The sequence below is a fragment of the Camelus dromedarius genome, chromosome X (genome assembly GCF_036321535.1).
Source record: "Camelus dromedarius isolate mCamDro1 chromosome X, mCamDro1.pat, whole genome shotgun sequence".
Taxonomy (NCBI): domain Eukaryota; kingdom Metazoa; phylum Chordata; class Mammalia; order Artiodactyla; family Camelidae; genus Camelus; species Camelus dromedarius.
This window is the reverse complement of record NC_087472.1, coordinates 36,036,924-36,061,242: the sequence shown is the minus strand read 5'-3', so window position 1 is coordinate 36,061,242 and position 24,319 is coordinate 36,036,924. Positions and strand designations below refer to the sequence as shown.

Here is a 24,319-nt window from a genome sequence, read left to right as displayed (position 1 = left end):
TGTGGTTCTGGACTCATCCCCATGGCTGCTGCACCAGAGCCCCACGAGCCCGGGAAGGGGAAGGTTCTTTTTTATTTTATCCTAGCCCTTTAAGCTCCTAGGAATTTTAGATGTCAAAAAACATTCCCTATGCATGGGATTCAATCTTACATGACTCATTAGGATCTGCTGCGGCTGGCCTTGGACATTTTATAACTAGTAGAATTAGAATAGCATGTGATATTGGAGTAGGAGGATTTATCTTGGTGACTTTAGGATGCTGGTTCCATTGTAGGCGTAATTATGCAAAGCTAAGAATCCAGGAAACAATTGCCAGAGAAGGAATTAAAAATAAGATTTTATATGAAAGTACCCACCTTGATTCTGAAATAAAACAAACTAATGGTGGTGGTGGTGGTGGCGGCGGCAGCAGCAATTGAGCAGTCTTGAGCACAGAAAACCCAAATAAAACACTTCAGTGTGAACAGAGCTGAGATCAACTATAGAAAACATTTTATCTACCATAAGAAAGCTTTCACTCAAGTAAATAAAGTATGTGTAAGCTGTAAAAAAAAACAAGAAAACAAAACAGTGTGGAGCAACTGTATACATATCAATGGAATAGAACTGATGGTCTAGAAATAAACCCTTATGTTTACGCTTGATTGATTTTTGACAAAGGTGCCAAGATACTTCAACAGGGAAAAGTCTTTTCAACAAATGGTGCTGGGACAACTAGGTATCCACAGGCAAAAGAATGAATTTGGACCTCTTCCTCATACTATATTTAAAAATTAACTCAGGCCTAAATACAAGAGCTAGCACCATGAGAAACTTTATGAAAACACAGTCGTAAAACTTCATGACCTTGGATTAGACAATAGTTTCTCAGCTGTAACACCAAAAGCACAAGCAGCCAGACAAATTAGAGATGAGGCTTCAATGTTTAAAGGTTTTGTCCATCAAAGGAAATTATCAATAAAACGCAAAAACAACCCACAGAATAGGACAAAATATTTCAAATCATATACCTGATAAGGGTCTAGTATCCACAATACATAACTCTTACAAATGAACAATAAAAACCAAATAACCCTCCAAAAATGAGAATGTATTTGAAAGGATATTTCCCCAAAGAAGACATCACAATGGTGAACAAGTACATGAAAAGGTGTTCAACATCATTAGTCATCAGAGAAATGCAAATCAAAACAATGGCGAGATACCACTTCACATCCACTAGAATGGTTATAATAAAAAAATCAGGTAATAAAGAGTGCTGGCAAGGATGCAGAGAAACTGGAACTCTCATATACTGTTAGTGGGAATAAACAGTAGAGCCACTTTTGAAAGCAGCCTGGCAGTTCCTCAAAAGGTTAAGCATGGAGTTAAAATATGACCCAGCAATTCCACTGCTAGGTATATACCCCAAAACAGACAAACAAATACCTTTACACAAATATTCATAGCAGCACTATTCACAATAGCCAAAAGGTGGAAACAACCCAAATGTCCATCAGTGGATGAACGGGTAAACCAAACGTGGTATACTGTACAGAGGAATATTATTCAGCCATAAAAAGGAATGAAGTCTTGACACATGCAACAACATGGATGTGAAACAGAGCAGGACCCTGTGGGGTCCTCCTGGGTACAAATCCTTTGTGTTGTCCCCCCTTTCTTGTTTGTAGGAAATAGACTTCAATTCAGTCTCCTTGACCTTCCCTGAGTTCTAAAGAGCAGATTCAAACAGTTGCTATTCAGGGAAGTGAGGGAATACAAAGACAAGGGAGGAACAGTCAAGAAACAATAGTGCAGCCTTGGGGCAGGGTCCTGGCTCCTCCTCAAGGAATATATATAACAATATATTTTTTGTCTGTTTTTATTATTTATTCATTTATCATTTTATTTATTTACTTATTTTTAACACCTCTATTGGGGTATGGTTCCTGTACAGTAAACTACACATATTTCAGATGTACACTTTGATGAATTTTGATTAATGTATATATACACAAATGAAACCACTGCCAATCAAGGTTACTAACATTTCCATCACTCCCCAAGAAATGCAAGAAATATACATAACAACATCTTTGAGTTCTTCTGCAGGAACTAAGGCCCCCATCCAGGTGGAGGATGGGAACTTCAGGCTGAGCACAAGATTCCTGGAGCAGCACCCGGTTACCTAACTGCCAACCAATCAGTAGAGAGTCACACACCCTGCTGCCTGCCCTCACCCCACATTTTGCCCATAGAAACTTTCCCCCCCAAACCATGGAAGAGTTAAGAGATTTGAGCATGAGTCACCCGTCCTCCTTGCTCAGCCCTGCAACAAACCTTTCTCTGCTTCAAACTCCAGCGTTTCAGTTTATTTGGCTTCACTATGCGTTGGGCACACAAACTTTTGCTGGGTAACAGATGAAATTCAAAACTTTATGCTAAGTGAAAGAAGCTAGCCAGAAAAGGCTACATATTGTATGATTCCATTTACATGAGATGTTCGGAACAGGCAAATCCATAGAGACAGAAAAGTAGATGAGTGGCTGCCAGGGTCTGGAGAGGGGAGAGCGGGTCCAATGCTTTTTGTGGTAAATGATTAAATAATCTAATATTAAATACTGGTGATGGCTGCACAACTCTAAATCATTGAATTGTACACTCTAAAAGGATAAAATTTTGGTATGTAAATTATGTCAATTAAACCCCCCTCAAAAAAAAAAAAACCAGACTGAAGGGAGAGAAAACAAGGCATAGATTCATTAGCATTTTGAAATGTTCGAAGTTCTTTGCTAACTCTTCTTTATCTTGTTATCTGCTACCTTTTCTTTATAATACTCCTGTGAGTTAGAGAGAGCAGATATCACTAATCCCATTTGACAAATGGGGAAACTGGCACTTGATGAGGTGAAATGAACTTGGTCAAAGCCCCAAGACCCAGCCAGAGGCAGCATGGGACCTGAACAGGGCACACAGCAGCGCGGCCCTGGCAGCACGCTAGAATTGCCTGTGAAGCTTTTCGAAAATAATTACGTTTTGCAATTGGCTCTGGTGATTCTAGTCGTGCAACAAAGGTTGAAAACCACTGGTCCACAGACAAGAGAATGAACTCACCCACAAGATAAGGCTTTTTTACTGCATAAAGAAATGCTGCTTTGGGGTAGTGGCTCAAGGTTGAGGGAGAAGCCAGAGGCTGTGCCTTCTAATCTCATTTTAGGAAAGGAGAACCTAGGCAAAGACCTCTTAAGCTCTGGAAGCAAAAAGGCTACTTCCTGCCATTCTCATTCGAAGCTGCCACTCCCTCCCTGCGCTGGGGGCCTTGGGTGTTACTGACAAACCCAAAGGTCTGGACATTTTATTCGAATGGGAAGAAAAACCAGGAGTAGGCAAAATTCACCTGTCAGGAGGGAGGAGAGAGGGCTGGCCAGTTCCCTAACCAAACAGGCTGTCTGGGAAACAAATGCAAAAAAACAAAGGTACTCTTAGTCAATGTGGAAAAGAAATCCTGCTAGGGAATTTTAATCTCACTGGGCAAGGCTAATTCCCAAACAAAGCCTCCTTCACTTCACCATCACCCAGCCTCAGGGAGCTGAGGCCCAAGGCTAACAATCCAATAGCATGTGCCAATAGCAATGCACCTCGATTTCTAAGGTGAGGTTAGGAGGAGTAGTAAGAACAATAGCATCACTTAAACACTATGTGCCAGGCACTGGGCTAAGTGCCTACGCTACACATCTCCATTCATCTGAGCACCAATAAGAAAATGAGATCACAAAAGATCACAGAAGTTGGGTAACTTACCTAAGGTCCCATGGATAAAAGCAGAGGAGCCAGCCACAAAAGCAAGGACAGGCTGGCTCCAGGGTCACCAATTGTACCACTACACTATACTAACTCTTCAACACCCATGCAGAGACAAAAGTACTTTGAAAATACACTGCAAACAATGTGAACAGTTGTCACTGCTCAAAAGTTCTATTCTGATGTTTTTCTGTATTTTCTTTTTTTTCCACTATGAATATACTACTTTTGTAAAGAAAATAACATTTATACAATTGTAAAGACAGAGGCACAAAAGCCTCATGCTCTGTGGTGGTTTGTTTTTTTTTAATATATTGAAAAACAACCACCTTTTCATGGGTGGTAATTTTTATTTTTTAGTTCTACTTTTCTGTATTTCACAATTTTTCATCAGTAAAGATGTCGTTTGTTGTAATTAGGAAAACATTATTTTAAGTGGTTTAAAAAATAATTAACATGGGAAAAATATCATCTATTTGTCCCTCTGTCTTCACACTGAAGATGTCGTCCTGGACATGTATGCCAAAGATCCCTGGAATTTCTCTGAGTGATATAGAGGTTCAGGTTGATTGACTAACTCATTTACTCTATCTGTGGATACCTACCATGTGCCAGGTGTGGGACCCTGCAAGGGACATACCACAAAAAACACTATCCTTGCCCACACAGACTAGTTATGATGCAGTGCTGGGAGCCTGGGGACAGGCTGAATATACAGTCCAACCAGACTATGGAGTCCTCAACAGCTACTAGTAAAGAAGCTACATCTGTACCTGCGGAGAATTAGATTCTACTGTTAGGTTAAAGGAAAACATACTGGAGTAATGTTTATAGTGTGATGCCAATTATATACGGAACTTAAACCTGAACAAACCAACAACCCTAGAAATGTGAACATCTTTACGCATTTATGGGCCAAAGAAAAATGTGGAAACCAATACAAGCCTTAAACAGAACTTACCCCAGGGGGATAGGATTGAAAGCGGGTGGGGCAAAAAGATTAACTTTCTCTTTATAGTCCTCTGATTAAATGGATTTTCAATGAGCATATATTATTCTTATAAAAAAAAATCCTGAAAGTATAAACAACCTTCCAAATCTCTAATGGATATCGTATAAAATTTCCACAAAGACTTGACTTGGCTTACTACTTGAAAATCAATCTAAATAATGAGGAAAGGGGAGGAAGGAAGCCCATGAGCTTTGGTACTGGAAAGATGGAAGTTCTTGGGCCACTTCTGTCAATTCCTGTGTGTCCCTGTGCAGGTTACTTAAACTTTCTAAGGCTTAATCTGTGATATGGAGGCGCTAATGAAACTGGGGGCCACCGTCATCTAAATCCCTTAAACTACAGCTTACTTAACACCTTGATAGCCATGTCACCCAAATCTGGGTGACAGTTGTGTTTCCGCAGAGGCACCTGATCCACAGTGGGCGATCAATGTGTTAACAAATAATATCGTGTAACCTGCCCACAATAGATAACAGCAACTGTTGTCTAAGTTGTTTTTTAGGAACATGGAGCTAGTCTTGCCCAGTTCAAACTGGTCAAGACCACCAAACTATACTATGGGCCTGAGAGTGTCTGATGGATGATCTTTTGTTGTCAGAGGGCCAAAAATTCCACCCTCAGGTCATGCTAATGTCACCATTTTCTGAACATGTGTCCCATAAAGAACACATGAGTCAGATAGGCTTGCACAGAACACCAATGACTTCACCTTCTTCTCGTCTCCAATAATCTTTCCCCATGCCTCAGACCACCCCATTTCCTTGTCCCATAAATATCCCGAGCCCCTTGCCTGTGAGGAGGTGGATTTGAGACTTCTTCTCCTAAAGTGGCTGCCTTGTGAATAAACTTTTTCGTTGCTGCAAACTTTGGCGTCTCAGCATTTGGCTTACTGTGCATGGGGCAAACAAACCTGGTTCGGTAACACTCAATACCCATTTCCCAGGGTTTCTGTGAAGATCAAAGACTAATAATTAACAGCTAACGCTGACTGAGGGCTTCCTATTTGCCAGATGCTATGCTACATGTTTTACACATATTAACTGATTTAATCCTCAGAACAACTTTAGGAGGGAGACACTATTATCACCCCCTTATCATAGATGAGAGAACTGAAGCCAATACAAGTTAGGTAACTTGGCCAAGTTCCCTCCCTCCCTCTACACACACACACACACACACACACACACACACACACACACACACACACACACCACACCACACACACACACACACACACACACACAGAGCATAGCCAGGGTATGAAGTTGGAGGATCTGATCCCTGAGTTCATACTCTTAACAATGACACTAGGGTGAGATATTTATTTGTATTTGTGAAAGCTTTTCTGATTGCAAAGTCCCATCTACTTGTAAGGAATTCTTAGCAGTGGTAGAAAAGAACAGAAACACACATGAAATCTAAACACTACAAGGGCTAAAAGACACGACAGAAGCAGTGTCACTAAATGTCTTCTGGTGACAGGCAAATAAGTGTCAAAGTCTATATATATGAACGGAGTTCATGACTTTCCATCCTGCTCTTCCAACTCTCAGTAAGGAGTTTACTGTTTCCTACCTCCATGCCTCTGGCCACAGCATTCCCTTAGTTGAACTGTTTCCTTCTGCAATTTGCATGCACACTCTAATTGCCCTTCAAGGCTCAGTTTGGACTTTATTTCTAAATGCAATGACATCTCCAGGCAGCAGTGCGTTAAACTGCAAAGTACTTGGGTTTAGCTTTAGTTCTTACAAACCACGTAACTCTGAGCAAGTCATTTAGCCTCTCCAAACCTCAGTTTCCTCATAGGTAAAATCAGGTTCTTGTGAGAATTAAATAAGAACGTGTATAAATTACCTGGTACACAGTGGGTGCTCCATAAATGCTAATGTTAATCTAATCCTCTTCCCGTTTTTTTAGAACTTGGAACAATTGCAATTTAGCAATTAAGCCTGCATTGCCTCGCGATGTTCCTTTTCCACCATTTTGACTCTAATATTCTCCTAACGTCTCGGGCATTTATACCTCATCTTTCTAAGTAAACTGCAAGGTCCTTGAGGGCTAGAAATGTACGCTGGTTGCTTTTGCACCCCCTGCAGCATATGGCACAATACTTAACACAGAAAAGTGCTCAATAAAAATCTGGATTGACTGCTGCGGCTGGGCTGGATTCATGGAGGATCTAAGACTCTCAAAGATTAATCTTAAAATAAAGGCAGTAATGAGACATATTCTAGGGCAGTCCCCAGAATTTGATTTTGGACCAGAAATCCCGAGCTCTTTCTCAATACGCTCCACATCCTCACACACTTCGCATTCCTCTGATCAGAAACACATTGGCCTTTGTAGAAGGTTGAGGCAAAATTTTGACCAAGTTGAATCCTCAGAAAGCTAAGGCCTCTTTTGAAAACAAGCTTTTTATATTTTAAGTACTCTCGAGAAAGCTAAGGGACAGTCTGTCCCTAGTTCAGGTCCAAAACCTAAACTATAACTTTTTAAAATAGCTCAATTTGCCAGTCACAGAAATAACTTTTCTAGGTCAATTAGCACGTTTCAATGTGCCAATTAGCAAAGAGTGAAATTCTCAAGCCTATTTACATTGGTGACAGTGAAGTTTTCCCAGCAGTGCACATGGGTACAAGGTGTGCCGGCAACAGAGTTACATCCTGAGAACATGGAGATAACAGCTGTGGATGGAGGATAGTCGCCCCAGTGATGAAGAAATCATTACTCACCCCTTCTACTCAGTCTGCATGTTAGGAACACTCAAAAGAACCATCTAACAGAGAAAATGAACTGGGCAAAAGAGGAGGGATGGTAAAAGAGGAAAAAGGAACTAACGTAACAGATCAGCATGAATACACAATAATGGGCAATTTTGATAATGAGATAATAATATACTTGAGGCTTTGGGCCTTGAAGAAAGAAGCCTGATGAAAAGAATTACCATTCTTATTACTATTATTCTAGTAGAAGACAGATGGCTGCAAACACAAATATAGGCTGGGCTAGAGTTTTTGGTCTGGGAAGGGGGCTGATACAGTGTCTTATGTTTCTTTTCTGTTTCCAACCTCCCTTGCTCAGAACACTCCACATTCACAAGAAACTGTCATGGGCATTTGAGAGCAAAAGGCACAGAGCTGGGGATGCAGCTTGGGCCCAATGCATCTTTCTGAGGATGAGCTTTGCAAGGTAAGAGCTGTAACTGAAAGCAAATACGTAACCAAGTTCCATGGGCATCCTACTTGGCTCTCACCTCTTGGCTTTCACTTTCAAGAAGGTGGTTTAGACTGGAATGAATGATATGCTTTGCAAAGTCACAGGCATAAATAAGGAACCCAGCATCACCATCAGGCCAAAAAGCCACTGGCTATATCAAGGTGCTCACAAACAGCACATCTATTCTCCAAGGCATGGACTACTGACAGCTTGGGCTGGGGAATCTCAACATGGGACCCATGGATGGGCTTGAGTGGGGAAGGCGCAGGAGGTGGCAGTCTGTACCACACCTGAAATTGTATGCAAACTTGTCTCTGTGCATCTGGGAAGAAGCTCTAGTCCTCATCCACATCAAAGAAGCCGAAGGATAGAAGCTAAGAAGCATCTCCAGCATCTTGCCTCACTAGTATTCCAACTCACCCTGGAAGGGGGTCTAAAGTCTGAGTCAGGAGACCTGGGTTCTAGGGGCATCCACCTTGTCTTCCTAGGCAAGTCATTTATCCATCTAAGTTCCTCCTCTAGAAGATAAAATTAGCCCAGATGAGCTTTCAGCTCTCCACATATCTAATAGTCAATAGTTCCATGATGCATTTCCCCTCCTTCCCTGCAAGAAACAAAGGAGAAATCGCCCTTAAGGCACCTCATCTGAAGCCAGAAAGAGACCTACTCTAGAATCCTGGTGGCAAAGAGCACTTACTTGTAATATGGGCCACTGGAATACCCATTCCTTCTTCTAAGGCGTCAGCTTCTAAGATGGAGAATAAGGAGGAACTGGGACCTGGGCATTCTCTAGTTGGTCTGCAAACCCCAGTGTCAATGAGGCATAGGCCAGACACGATAGTACATGGAAATTCAGTGATGACCCCAAATCCTTTAACTGACTGTGGCAACTTCCTCCAGCTCCCTCTCTATCTTTATATATGTGAGTGTATGTATGTCTGTGGTACTGGCATACACACTAATTAATTCACTTTGTTTTGTTTCCTCATTATTGCTAATGAGAAGAAAAAAGGATTAAAAAGATCAAGGGCCAAGAAGGAAAAGAGGGCAAAGGAGAAGGCGAAAAGTTGACTTCCTGCCTAATTGGATCATCAGGCTTAAAGAGTTGCCTACCTTCCTGTGTCTTATTTTAAGTCAAAATCTGAGCTCAAATAAGGGGTTACAGAACAATAAATCCTGAAGGCCAAGGTAGCCTAGGAGGGGTCCCAACCATTTAAAATAACCAGATCAAAGCCAGTTGTCAAGACAGAAACAAATGGAGCCACCACCCTGAGCTTTTATCAGCTTCATTTTAGAAAAAGAGCATCAAGATTATTTACCAGAGTGACTGGAATTGCCAGTTAAGAGAGAGCTCATCAAAGAAGTTTCCACGTTAAGGAAAGTTACTTGGACATTATGGTAAGCGGGCTGGCTATAGCTTGACATTTATTTGGAAAATACAGGTGTCATAACAAATGTAATAGCAAATCTGCCACTGGAGAGGGGAAGACAGGAAGAGGAGGAAAAGGGAAGAAGGAAGGAAGGAAAGGAGGGAGAAGGGGGAGGGGAGGGGAAGGGAAGGGGAGAAGAGAGAAAAGCGGAAGGAGCGAGAAACATATTTTCTTACAGATCAGTAAAGCTGTAAGGGTTGAATTGTGTCCCCCCGGCCCCCAAATTCATGTTGAAGCCCTAGTACCTCAGAATGGGACTGTATTTAGAGATCAGGGCTTTTAAAGGGTGATTAAGTTAAAATGAGGCCAACAGGGTGGGCTCTAATCCAATCTGACTGGTGTCCCTTCAAGAAGAGGAAATTTGGATCCACAGAGAGGTGGGAAGTGCGTGCCCAGAGAAAAGTCCACATGAAGAGGCAGCAAGCGGATGGCCACCTGCAGGCCCAGGAGAGAGGATTCAAAGGGAACCAGCCCTGCGGGCACCTTGATCTTGGGGAGAATAACACCACCTTGCCTCATAAGTTTATTGTGAGGATTAAATAAATATCAGCCACGTAAAGCACTTAGCACAGTACTGAGCGCACAGCGCTCAGGAAGTGGCAGCTGGGGCTGCTGTTGCTGGAGACGGGACAAGGGCTTAGGGAACAAGGTCTATAGCTTTCGTGTAACAGAGAACTAATTAAAAGAAAACTTCGCCGCCAGCTTTTTAAGTGACTTCAGGTATGTGAATGGGCCTTTGGGGGCCTTTATTATCAAGTTTGCACAATAGGAAGGAATTATAACATCTGTTTATGCTCAGTGGTCCTGTAAGGAGAAGACAATTTGGCTTTCCCTGGGGAGCAGGTCCCACTAGGAAGAGAGACGCAGGCGACCTGTTTAGAGGAACCATATCCACCTCAACTGATGGCAGAGACCGCTTGGCCAGAGCTATGGGCTGGAAGCACTCAAATTCAGATCACTAACTCTGTGAGCCCAGGGGGAAATTTTCTGGTGTGCCACCTCATCCTGGAATCAGAGAGAACTGCGGAAAATGGAGAAAGCAAGCAGTTTCCTCTCCGCTTGACCTCTCGGATCTCCGGAGAAAACAGTAACAGGGTGACCAGAAAGATGGGATAAGATGGCTTTGGATCCATTCCTCTGCCTTACAGTTACCTCTACAGGCAGGGAGGAACTTGGGCCCCAGCACTGCTCCACCTCCCAGTAAGGAACATGTTTTCAATTCGTTGGACTTGCACCGTTTTTGGGTGTTATCACCTATAGCTCTGAGACCAAGGCAGTTCTGATTCTACAGCTCACCAGGTGCAGTCAGTTAAGTCAAATAATGGGGGGGGGGGGGGTTGTAGAAGTGAGAGCCAAGCTTCCTGTCAGCTGCCTGAGCTCCCTGACCCCAGCTCACAGGACACCACTGACCTCACCTCTACGTGCTCTACCCAGCATTCCCCTCCGCAGGAGCTCACAAGGTCTAGCTATGAGGTGCTTTGGACTCCTTGGAAGAAAGGGGCTGGGCCAGATAAGTCCCTGGGGATCCTGTAAAAATGCATATCCTGATGCAGTAGGTCCTGATGCGAGGTAGAGCCTGCAATTCTGCATTTCTAACAAGCTCCACCCATGCAATGTTAGTCCTGGGACTACACTCTGAGTTACACATTTGGAATAATTTTTTATTATGAGCACTTAGGACACTGATTCTCCGAGAGTGGTCTAAGTGGACTCTGCAATCGGCATCACTTGGGGGCTTGTTATAAATCTTCATTTCCTGTCATCATGGTAGGTCCTCTCAATCAGACCTTCTGCGGATGGGGTCAGCATCAGTTTTTAGCCATTCCCTCAGGTGATTGCTGTGGACGTTCAGTTTCAGAACCATTGCATAAAATTAGTGGTTCTCAACTGCGGCTCCACATTAGAAGGTACTTTTTAAAACACTATGCCCAGGCTGCATCACAGATCAAGAACTCAGACCCTCCAAGGATGGGGTCAGGGCACCTGTGTTGTGTTGTATTGTGTTTTGTTTTCCCATTTTTTTTGTTCAACAGTTTGTTTTTGTAAAGTACCCTTAACTGAGCCTGGAACATACTGAGGGTTCGAAATCACTGTTTAGGTGAATGCTTTTTCCTTCAACATCTACTGACGCATCTAGTAAAACAATCAAAAGTGTATACATGAGCATTTGTGCAGAAGCAGTGACTAAATCTTTAGAAAGAGTGAAGTGTAGTTGTGGTTGTAGGATCTGGAAGCTTGGGCTCCACTCCTAACTCTGTCACTTAGAATTCACATGACTCCCTGAACGTCAGTATCCTCCTCTGTAACAAGAGGCCATAATACTTGCCCTTACACAACATAGTATCTGCCTCTCACAACTGTTATGTGGAAAGACCTTGTAAACCATAAAATACTGTCCAAAGAGGAAAGATTATCATTTTGAGATTTAAACTACGATATTAATGCATGAGGCAAATTTAAGTCATGAAAACTGAAAGCAGTAGGAAGGATTTTATAGGTGATTTCTTTTTTTTTTTCTTTTTTTTTGTGGGGAGGAGGTAATTGGGTTTATTTATTTCTAGAGAAGCTACTGAGGATTGAACCCAGGACCTTGTGCATGCTAAGCATGTGCTCTACCACTTGAGCTATGCCCTCCCCGTCCCTGAGCTTTCCAACGTGGTCTGCTAATCCCTCCACAGCTCCACATGTGGAAGCAAGACGACAGGGCCCTGCCATCCCAGCCCTGAGGCCCCTGCTTCTCTCTGTGCTGGTTCATCACCCAAGGCCTGCCAGCCACAGTGGGATTCTACCTGCCAGCCACTACGGGGTGGGTGTGGGCCAGACTGCCCTGTGGGTTTGGGGGAATGGGGAAAAAATCTATTTCTTGCCCAAAGGGGCCCTTGGCAAAGCAGGCAGGCTTTGATGCTCCCCAGCAGATTATTCTGGACCAATGTGGCTTGGTCTACACCAGAGGCCCTTAGAACACTCAGAAACGTCTGTCTAATGGGAGAGGTCCCCCACCCCCCTGCAATCCAACAAACCCTTCCAAGAGCTTCTGTAGATTTTTGTGGTCTGTTCTGGTTCTGGCCTAGACCCTTATTAAAGCCCCAGGGTTCCACAAAATACTCTCACCCCCATCAAGCTCCACTGCATTGAAACAGGCCTGCATCAAACCTCAACACTAAATATGTAGATATTAAACTCACATGGGGGGGTAGGGAATTAAGAGGTACAAACTACTGTGTATAAAGTAAGTTACAAGGATATATTATATAGCACAGGGAATAGAGCCAACATTTTATAATAACTTTAAATGGATTCAATCTATTAAAATATCGAATTACTATGTTGTATACTTGAAACTAATATAATATTGTAAATCAACTATATTGTAATAAAAATAATAAATAAAAAATTATAAATAAATAAAAACTCACTTGGGCACATGAGCTAAGGATGAAGATAAGCACTGGATAATATAGAGGCGCGCGAATACTGTTTTTTAATTTTTTTTAATGGAGGTACTAGGGATTAAACCTAGGACCTCATGCATGCTAAGCACACACTCTACCACCAAGCTATACCCTCCCCCTGAGCAAATACAGTTTTGTATGTTGCTGGTACATTCCTAAAAGAGGCTACTTACCAGCCGCGTATTTACCACAGGAAACAGCAGGGCCAGGAGAGCTCCATTCAACATGTGCATCTGTAGCCTGGAGAGGCAAAAAGATACAGTGCAGGTCATACTCTGACTCTGATGCAAAGGCAGACAAAAATGTGTCAGGTTATGCCATGCCAGATGGGAGAGCGTGGAAACAAGTGGCTGTCTGTGTAAAACGGCGCCAGAGTTGGCACACATGCATAATACATTAAAAGCAGCATATTTTGCATTAACCGAAATGTTCTGAAGAGCACCACCACTGCCTCAAAATCCCCCACTTTGTGAACACGCTTTGCTTACAACACTTCATTGCATAATGAGATCTGGGCTCCCTAAACATTTGCTCAGTCCCAATCTCAGCTCCAACTGCTGCAGCTCAGGCGGCAGCCAGGTGCTGGGTTATTACAGTAGGGACCTGTTTCTTAGAACATGGCTGCTGATGTACCCAATGCTCTTCCCCACACAGAGACCTGGGCATAAAAAGGTTAGCTTGTACAACCTAAGGAGCCAACTGCAGTGTTTTGCAGACTCACTCCCCCACTTTCTTAGAAATACCTTCAGGGGCTGCTGTGGGAGGTGGGGAGGGCAGAAGTGACAGCCGTCCAAGCTTTCTTTGATCTATTTTGCATACTGAGTTCTGTGACTTTTAAAGCAAAACAAAAAAGAAAAAGGGGGAAAAAAAGAGGAAGAAGAAAACCACTGCTGCTCAGCCTTGGGTAGTGATACTGTTTCCCAATACCAGACTTATTAAAACACATGCTAGGAATCCTTTATAAGTCTAGAACAAGCAAATCAAGAACAAACTCTGCTTTTGCGAGCTATGGGGATGGATTTGAGCAGCTTCCTCCATCATTCAAGGCAAATGGTCCTTTACTATTGACGAAGAAGCAAGGAATGACAGTCTGTTCTTCCCAGAGAAAAGCTAATTTGATGGGTCACGTACAACCAGCACTCAGCCAACATGGCTTTTAGACCTTAAGACACTAGCTGGCTCACCCTTGAGCTGTCTCTCTTACACACACTCACATGCAGCCCAGCCATACCAGGATCTCTCCTATGCCCTGACTGGAACCTAGAAGAAGACCCCCTCGAACTTTAGCTCCTCTCCTGGGCTCACAGACGTGTGCCTAAGACTAACAGCCCTTGTTAGAAGGAGCCTCAAGAGAACAGCACAGAAGCCCCAAGACTGCTCTTCATTTCCGCCAGGTTGCTTCTTATCACTGCTCGTTGTTACCAATGCTGTGATGATATTTGCCTGGAATACTTAACGTATTCCAGGCAAATATCAAATTAACTGCTTTACGTAAACTCTCTTGCTGAATTTTTACTGCAATCTTATGAGATGGGTACCTTTATTTTTTCCATTTTGTGCATGAGGAAACCGGGTTCAGAAGTAAAGTGACTCATCAACACCACATATAGGACAGTAGTAGAGCCAAGATGCAAACCCAGGTTTATCTGACTCCAGCCCCAAACTCTTATACCACCTCCTTCATCCCCTTCCCAAGCTTAATGAGCTTTCAGAGGATGACTGAGGGGAGGATGCTCTTAGGCCAGGTTGGGCCACCAATCCTCCAATTTAACAGGGCTTAGCTCCATCCATAAAAGGGTAGAGGCACACCATTGCAATTTCACTCCTGCTTGTCTGGGTTGGCCAGGCTGCTATGCTTTTACAACAGGGTCGTTCTAGGGGGCATCCCATGCTCTGAGAAACTGATGGTTGAAAATCCTGGCTCAAGCCTCAATACCTGGATCAAGGGTCATTAACAGCCATTCTAGGCCTGCAATGAGGTAGAATGTGGCCTAACTCTGCCCCTGAACCCTCCTACATGACAGCCACAGCCTAAACACTCACCCTGGGAGAGGAAAACAATCTCACCACCGGCCCAGGTAAAGCCGAACTCTAGTGCCAGGCTTTGCCATTGGCCTTAAAAGAATGCTGGCATTTACACAAGGCCAAGTAAATATTTAGGTACCAAAAGTTAAATCTTGAGGGTGATGGAACTGATCCCAAAAGTCTATGGAAGGCCAAAGAAAAGGAAGCTAAAACCAACATCAAGTTTCAAAATGACTACGAAATTCCAAGACAAAGACAAGCTTTGTTCTAGGTCCTCAAAACTCAGTTCCACAAGTTGCATATATCCCAAAGGGTGAATTATCCTTAATATATAAAAAAGCCTTGCATATCAATAATTACAAAAACATCTGACATACATCGAGCACTTCCATGGGCCAATCACTGGGTGAAGTAGTCAAATGCATCATCTCATTTAATCCTCAGTTTTTATTATAATCAATATCACCTTCTTCAATTTCAGAACTGAGAAAATCAAAGCACTAAGTGATTAAGTGACTTGCCCAAGATCAAAGAGATAATGAGTGAAAGAGGGAGAAGTCACACTCAGGGCTCACCAAGTTTTAAGCCTATGTTTTTGCCACTGTACCCTGCACTTCAAATCTAAGACATGAACATTACACATCTTCTCTCTCTCTCTCTCTCTCTCTGTGTGTGTGTGTGTGTGTGTGTGTGTGAGACAGCAGACCAGGTAGGAAAAATGTTCTGGAATGCCCACGGGGCAGGAAAAGTCATACCTAAGAGCAATGGAACCCCTTGTGTGTTTGGTGGTAAAACTGCCCCAATTACACCGCTGCACTGCCCTCTACAGACCCAGGGCACAGGCCAGCAGGTAAATGACCACACCAGAGGCAAAGCTTTTTTTTTTTTTTTTTTTTTTTGCTTTATACCCTCTGCAGCCTGCCACTCAGATTTCTATTGGGTATTGGAAATGGAAAATTAGCCACTAGAAAGTCCAGTGAGAATTCCCTCCTCTGTACAATGAGAACAGTAATAGTACCAACTCACAGAATTATTATAAGGACTTGATACGTATAAAGTGCTTAGAACAGTACATGGCATATAATAAGACTCAAACACATGTTTCTTAAATAAATGGTGAAGAGCTCACCTAAAAGCCACAAGATTAAAAGGGGATGGGGATCATGAATCATGTGGGAAAGTCAAACTGTTTTAAAAATTCCAAGTGTGAAAAGAGGTGCAGAGAGAACAAAAGGACAGACTGAAGGCCAGAACCAAAGAGTAGAGCTTGGAGATGGACTCCAGGTCAGTTAGTCAAGCTCATACATCTTCTTCATGCTGGCTCGAAGACTTGGCCATTACCATTGTCACAAATATTTTGTCAGCTTGTTTATTTCTGTGTAGGATACTCTGCTAAGTTAGCTCAGTTGGTAGGAACCTGGGGCAATATGGCAAGGGTTACCAGTGTTACTGTGGTGATCATTTCACAACATATACAAATATCAAATCATTATGTTATACACCTGAAACTAATATAATGTTATACATCAATTATATCTCAGTTTAAAAAAAGAATTGGCAGTTAAAACCTTCTAAATAAAATGCAGATGATTTCAGTGACCAATTCTACCAAATATTTATATAATCTTGTCCAGAAAAATAGAACAGAAGAAAATATTTCTCAACTCATTTTATGAGGCTATTACTACCCAGACACCAAAATTAGATAGGAGTGGGGGAGGGGAGAGGGGGAGGGGAAAGGAGGAGGAAAGCAAAAACTAAACTAATTATCCCTTGTGAACAGACACAAAAATCCTCAATAAAATCTTAGCAAATCTACTGCAGCAATAATAATAAGAACAGGATTCTATGACCAAGTGGAATTTGTCCTGGTTGATTCAATGTATGAAATTCAATTAATGAATTCTACCAAATTAACAATATAAAGAATAAAAAGTGTATGCTCATATCAATTGATACAGAAAAGGCATTTGTCAAAATTCAACATCTATTCACGATTTTTTAAAAAAATCAACAAACTAGCAATAGGAGGGAAATTCCTCAACCTGATAAAGAACATCTAAAAAATACAACACTCAAAATCATACTTAATGATGAAAGACTGAATGCTCCCTCTACTAATATCAGGAACAAGACAAGGATGCCCACTCTCAGCACTCCAATTCAACATTATACTGGTAGTCTTAGCCAGTGCAATAAGGCAACAAAAATAGTAGAGATTGGAAAGAAGGATATAATACTATCCCTTTTTGCAAAGAATTATTACATGTGCAGAAAATCTCAAGGAATCAACAAAAAAAGTTCCTAAAACACATGATTTTAGGATGACTGCAGGATTTCAAGGTCAACACACAAACATCAGTAATATTTCTACATTGTAGCAGTGTAAAATCAGAAACCAATTTTTTAAAAATATATACTATTTACAATACCTCCCCCCAAAACTAAAATACTTAGGTATAAATCTAACAAAATATGTACAGAATCTGTATGCTGAGAACTGCAAAAATATTGATTAGAGAAATCAAAGACCTAAATAAAGAGAAAGACATATCATATTCAAGGATTGAAAGGCTCAATATAGGAAAGATGTCAATTATCACCAAAATGATCTATAGATTCAATGCAAGTCTGTGCAAAATCCCAGCAGGATATTTTGTGGATATAGGTGAAGTGACTCAAAAATGCATATGGAAGGGCAAAGAAAGTAGAGCAGCTAAAATAATTTTGAAAAAGTAGAAGATGAAAGAATCAGACTACCTGATTTTAGGCTTACTATATAAAATTACAGCAATCAAGACAATGCACTATTGGCCAAGAAAAGACGTATCAGTGAAACAGAATAACCCAGAAATAGACCCACATTGATAGAGTAATTTGATTTTTCATCAGAAGCTTTAAAGGCCAGAAGGCAGTGAGTTAAAGTGCTAAAATGAGAGAACAAAACAAAACAAAACACTGTCAACCAAGAATTCTGTATCCAACACTACTATTCTTCAAAATAGAGAAATTAAGACATTTCCAGAAAAGCAAAACCTGAGGGAGTTTGTTATGATTTGACCTGTGTTGTAAGAATTGCTAAAGGGAATCCTTCAGGTTGAAATGAAAAGACACCAGACAGTAACTCGAAAAACCACATGAAGAGATAAAGATCTCAGTAAAGGGAAAATATTGGGCAAGTATAAAAGCTAGTATTAGTGTAACAATAGTTTGTAACCCCAACTTTTTCTACATGATTCAAGAGATTAGTACATTTTTAAAAATACAACTATTAGTCTAAAGGCTAGTGTTACTGTAACTTTCATTTGTAACTCCACATTTTATTTTCTACATAATTTAAGAGACTAATGCATTTTAAAATGATTAATTTTGGGGGCACACATGTATAAAGATGTAATTTTGTGACATCAACAAACTCAAAGGGGTGGAGATGAAACTGTAAAGGAGTAGAGTTTTCATATATTATTGAAATTAAGCTAATATAAATTCAAATTAAAACATTTTAACTTTAGTATGTTAAATGGAATCCCCATGATAACCACAAAGAAAATAGTTGGAGAATACACAGGAAAGGAAATAATAAGAGTATTAAACTGTTACACTACCAAAAAAATCAATTAAACACAAAAAAGGAGAGTAATGCAGGAAATGAGTAACCAAAAGTTACAAAGTATATAGAAAACAAACAGCAAAATGACAGAACTCCCTCCTTATTAGTATTTACTTTAAATGTAAATGGATTAAACTATCCAATTGAAAGACAGAGACTAGCAGAATGGATAAAAAAAAAAAAACATGATCCAACTATATATATGCTGTCTACAAGAGACTCACTTTAGAGCCAAAAACACAAAAAGGTTCAAAGTGAAAGGATAGAAAAAGATATTCTATGCAAGTGGCAACTAAGAGAGCAGAGGTGGCTATTTGTATCAGACAAAACAAACTATAAATCAAGAGCTTAAAAGAGATAAAGAAGTATATTATATACTAGTAAAAAGTTCAATACAGCAAGAAGATATGACAATTATAAACATTTACATACCTAGTAGCAGACCATCAAAATATATGAAGCAAAAACTGATCGTATTGAAGGAAGAAATAGATAGTTCTACAATAACAGCTGGAGATTTCAATACTCCACTGTCAATAATAAATAGACAAAAGTAAAGAAATTAGGACTTGAACAACAAAATAAACCAACTAGATCTAACAAACATGTAAAGAAAACCTTACCCAACAACAGAATTCACATTCTTACGTGCACATGGAACATTTTCCAGGATAGGTCATATGTTAGGTGGCAAACTAAGTTTCAATAGATGCTAAAAACTAGGTATCACACAAAATATCTTCTCTAACCATAACAGGATAAAGTTAATCAGTAACAGAAGCACAGTTGGCCCATGAACACTGCAGGGGTGGGGCAGTTAAGGGCGTCAATACCCCCAAACAGTGGAAATCCCCATATAACCTTATAGTTGGCCCTCTGTACCTGAAGTTCCATATACACAGATTTAACCAACTCCAGATTGTGTAGTACTGTAGTATATATTGAAAAAATTTCATGTATAAGTGGACTCATGTAGTACAAACACATGCTGTTCAGGCATCAACTATAAAATGGGAAAATTCCCAAATTTGTGAAAACTAAGTAACACATTCTTAAACAACCAATGGATCAAAGAAGAAATCACAAGGGAAAGTAGAAAATAAAATGCAAATCAAAATCATAATAATCTCACACCATTAGAATGGCTACTATCAAAAACACAGAAAATAGCAAATGTTGGCAAAGATATGGACAAATTAGAACTCTTCAACACTGTTGGTAGGAATGTAAAATGGTACACAGCTGCTGTGTAAAACAGTATGGCCGGTTTTCAAATAATTAAAAATAGAGTTACTACATGATCCAGCAATTCCACTTCTTGGCATATACCCAAAAAGAAGTGAAAACAGGGTCTCTGTGGGATATTTCTACAGCCATGTTCACAGCAGCCATTATTTACAATAGCTAAAACATGGAAGCAAACCAAGCGTCCATCAACAGATGAATGGATAAATAAAATGTGGTGTATACATACAAGAAATATTATTCTGTCTTAGAAAAGAAATTCTGACACGTTACAATGTGGATGAATCTTGAGGACATTCTGCTAAGTGAAATAAGCCAGTTACAAAAGAATAAATACTGTATGATTCCACTTATATGAGGTACCTATCTAGAGTAGTCAAAATCATACATAAAGGCGGAAAGTAGAATGATGGTTGCTAGGGACTGGGGATAGGAGGTAATGGGAATTATTGTTTAATGGGTACAGAGTTTTAGTTTTTGCAAAATAAAGACTTTGGGAGATGAGTGGTGGTGATGGTTGCAAAACAATGTGAATGTACTTAATGCTACTGAACTATGCACTTAAAAATGGTTAAGATGTTACATTTTATGTTAAGTATATTTTACCACAATAAAAAATGAAAAAAGATCTCAGATCTGTACACCAAAAAGTCAACTTTACTGTATGATTTCGTAAATAAAATTCAAAAATATACATGAGAAGCAAAACACTGAACTCTCCCAGTCTCAGCTTTTACACCTACAAAATAAGCGATCCAAGATTCTAAGCCTTTACACACAGCTTTTTCACTCTAGTTTTTTAACATTAAAATTTTCCAACATACAGAAAAGTACAAAAATAATATAATAAAAATCTCTGTGCCCACTATCCCACTTTAATAAATTTGAACATTACTGATTCAGTTGAAGCCCTGTGTATCCTCCCTAAGTACCATTCATCTCCTCTACTCCCTAATGAGGTGGAACCTTCATTCCGAAGGAGTTGGAGTTCTTCCTGTGTATCTATGTTTTTATACATTTGTACATTTGACTATATCCACAAGCCATATACATTGTTGTTTCATGTTTATCCTGTTAAATAAATGATATACTATATATAAATATGTGTGTGTGTGTGTGTGTGTATCCTTCTGCAATTTATGTTTCATTCAACATGTTTTCCTCTAATTATCCATGTTGGCACATGTATTCTGTTTTTCACTGCTGTATATTATTATTCAGTTGACTACATTAGAAGTTATTTATATAGTGTATGTTGATGGACATCGGGATTTACGTTTTTCCTTTTAGGAACTACATTGAGATTTGCTTCCTGTAATTTGTATTATAAAAATAATAGATATATTTCCATCATCCCAGCACCTAAGGTCCTTCCACTCTGACCTTCTATTTCCATAAGTCCTTGGTCTGAGATTATAAATGTTTTGCCCACTGTGGGAGGCCCCACAGCACAAGCCTCTCATGTAGCAGGGAATGCAGTTAGGCTCTTACATCTTTTAACTCACTTCTCAGAATGCATGGCAAAAATCGCTGAATCTAGGTGGAGGTCATACCAGTGTTTGGTGCACTGCCCTGTTAACTTTTCCACATGTTTGAAAATTTTCAGAATAAAAATTGGGAAACAAAAAACAAGTAAAGAAAAACAAACAAGTATAACAGGAAGGCTTGGCTGGCTCTCCCTGTGGGCACGAAGATAACTTTCTGGTTGCATAACTTTCTGGTTGCAACTGGTGCTTTCCCATCTCCTTGTTCTGGACCAAATGGGGCCATCCAACTGCAGAGACTCTAAAACCTTTCTTCCTGTGAATTTCAGGAAGCTGACCAAAGGTCCCATCTGGAAGGTGCTCAACTAATAAAAGGGGTTACTTATCCAAAAGCAGTTTTCATTCTGAAATTCTACTTATCTGCATGAAAACAATTGTCCTTCCCTGGGATCCTAATTCTAACAGTAAAGTACACAAACGGTGAAGTGTCAAGACAAAGATAATGCTATATATTATTAACACTTATTGATTACTTAGTCTATGTTAGGTTTCATGCTAAGGGATTAACACGGATCATCTCTCATCTATTGTCACCACCAAAGAAGTAGTTACTATTCATAGCCTTCTTTGATAAATGAGGAAATAGAGGCTAAGACTTTAAGCCTTGCTCAGAAGGCTCAAGAAGTGGCAGAACTGAGCTCACACAACTCAATAACAACAACAAAATCAACCCAATCAAAAAACGGGCAGAAGACCTAAACAGACATTTCTCCAATGAAGACACACAGATGGCCAATAGGCACATGAAAAGATGCTCAGTATTGCTAATTATCAGAGAAATGCAAACCAATACTACAATGAGGTATCACCTCACACCAGTCAGAATGGTCATCATTACAAAGTTCATGAACCATAAATTCTGGAGAGGGTGTGGAGAAAAGGGAACCCGTCTGGTGCAGCCATTATGGAAAATAGTATGAAGATTCCTCAAAAAACTAAAAATAGACTTGCCATATGATCCAGCAATCCCATTCCTGGGCATATATCCAGATGAAGCTCTAAATCAAAAAGATACATGCACCCTAATGTTCATAGCAGCACTATTTACATAGCCAAGACATGGAAGCAACCTAAATGTCCATCAACAGATGATTGGATAAAGACGTAGTGTGGATGAAGAAGATGGATTGGATAAAGAAGATACATACACATGCCACACTAGTATTACTCAGCCATAAAAAAGAATGAAATAATGCCATTTGTAGGAACATGGGTGGACCTAGAGATTATCATGCTGAGTGAAATAAATCAGACGAAGACAATCATATCACCTATATGTGGAATCTAAAAAAAAATGACACAAATGAACTTATGTACAAAACAGAAACAGACTCACAGACATAAAAAACAAACCTATGGTTACCAACGGGGAAGGAAGAAAGGGATAAATTAGGAGTTTGAGATTAACAGATACACACTACTATACATAAAATAGATAAACAATAAGGACCTACTGTATAGCACAAGGAACTATATTCAATATCTTATAATAACCAATAATGGAAAATAATATGAAAAAATATGCAAATGTATAAATGAATCACTGTGCTGCACAGCAGAAACTAATACAACATTATAAATCAACCATACTTCAATTAAAAAAAAAGTGGCAGAACCACAATTATAACCTAAAGCTATCTACTTCCACCGCTCTCTTCAAGATTCCGTGAAACATACCTATCCAACAAAGCAAATGTTGAATAGCAGGGTGCATCATATATGTTCGTTCAAACAATGAAATACTATGCATTCATTAGAAATCTTGTTTAGAAGAATACTTAATGACAATGGGGAAATAGTCGTGGCATATTAACTTTTAATAAATTACAAAGTAGCATGTACAGAATAATCCCAATTTTGTTTTGAAAAATGGGTGTATACACACAGAGGACTGGGAGGAAAGTATATCAACATATTAACAAGCAATTATCAGTTATTATTTTCTTCTTTATTGTTTTCTGTAATGTTTGATATTTTCCTCACAGTAACCATGGATTACTTTAAAATGAAAATGAAACATCTCTACTTTTTCTCTATCCACTGCACAGCTCCTACAGATCTTACCCAAACCTTATCTATTTTTTCCCCCGCCAGAATTACTTTTGCCCAATAATTAGCACAGTAGAATCTGAAGTTGGCTTCCAAAAGGAAAGTGGGCTGACAAAGTATAAAGAGGCCCAAAATGATCACTCTCCATTCCTCTGCTGAGAACACCTTGTTATGCTTCCCCAGATGGGAAAAGTCATCTATATCTCCAGCCTCACTTTTACCTTGAGATAATATACATCCAAACACATGTTGAAAGCAAAACAGCCCAGAGAGGGAGAAAAAAAAAAAAAAAGTCATTCCTGCTCCAAAAACCTTGAGGGAGACATCTAGGAGAAGATTTGGGGAAATGACAATACTGAGTCAGAAACTGTGGGCCAAGACTGTAGAAGTCAAAGCTCCCAGGAGAGAACAAAATTGAATTTGTATACATGGGGAGGAAAGCCACTTCTGCTGTGTATGGAAGGGGAGGAGAGCCGTGAACAGTCAGAAAGCTTCCCTCTTCTAAGCATTAAGGAACAATATGTACAGTTGCAAGGCAGCAACCTGCCAGGGGCTCCAAGGACAGCAGGCACCAGAATAGCATCCACATATGAAAGGGAACTTGTCTCCTTGAATTGCCGCTTATTTACTATGGATTTTCTAGGTTCCTGGTCTTTTTCCCTGTGAAATCTTCAGCATTCATATACAGGGCGTCCTCTTCCCTGCAGAGAACAGTCTTAGTGAAGCTGCTCAGGTCAGAGGCAGTCTCCCAAACACCCTTTTCAGTAATGAGTCCAAAGCTAAATTGAAAAGCAGCTACCTCTGAGGTGAAGATGCTGAAAGGCTGATCCTTTGGGGGTTCCAGAGCAGCTGGTCTGTTGAGCACTGGGAAAGGGGGTGCTGAGATGGTAAAACTAACCCGAGACATTGACACAACAGGTTCAGTCTGAGCCTGTCTCATGAACTTTGAACAGTCC

General features: G+C 40.3%; 1 protein-coding gene across 11 annotated transcripts in view; it reads right to left on the bottom strand.

The window, feature by feature from the left end:
- Nucleotides 1–24,319, bottom strand: part of TMEM164 (transmembrane protein 164) — a 150,012-nt gene that overhangs the window by 54,928 nt on the left and 70,765 nt on the right. For all 11 annotated transcript variants that reach the window (XM_064482932.1, XM_064482935.1, XM_064482934.1 and 8 more), the window contains one exon: nucleotides 13,064–13,130. In XM_064482932.1, the coding sequence (XP_064339002.1) occupies nucleotides 13,064–13,130 (67 nt within the window). The remainder of the gene's footprint in view (nucleotides 1–13,063; nucleotides 13,131–24,319) is intronic.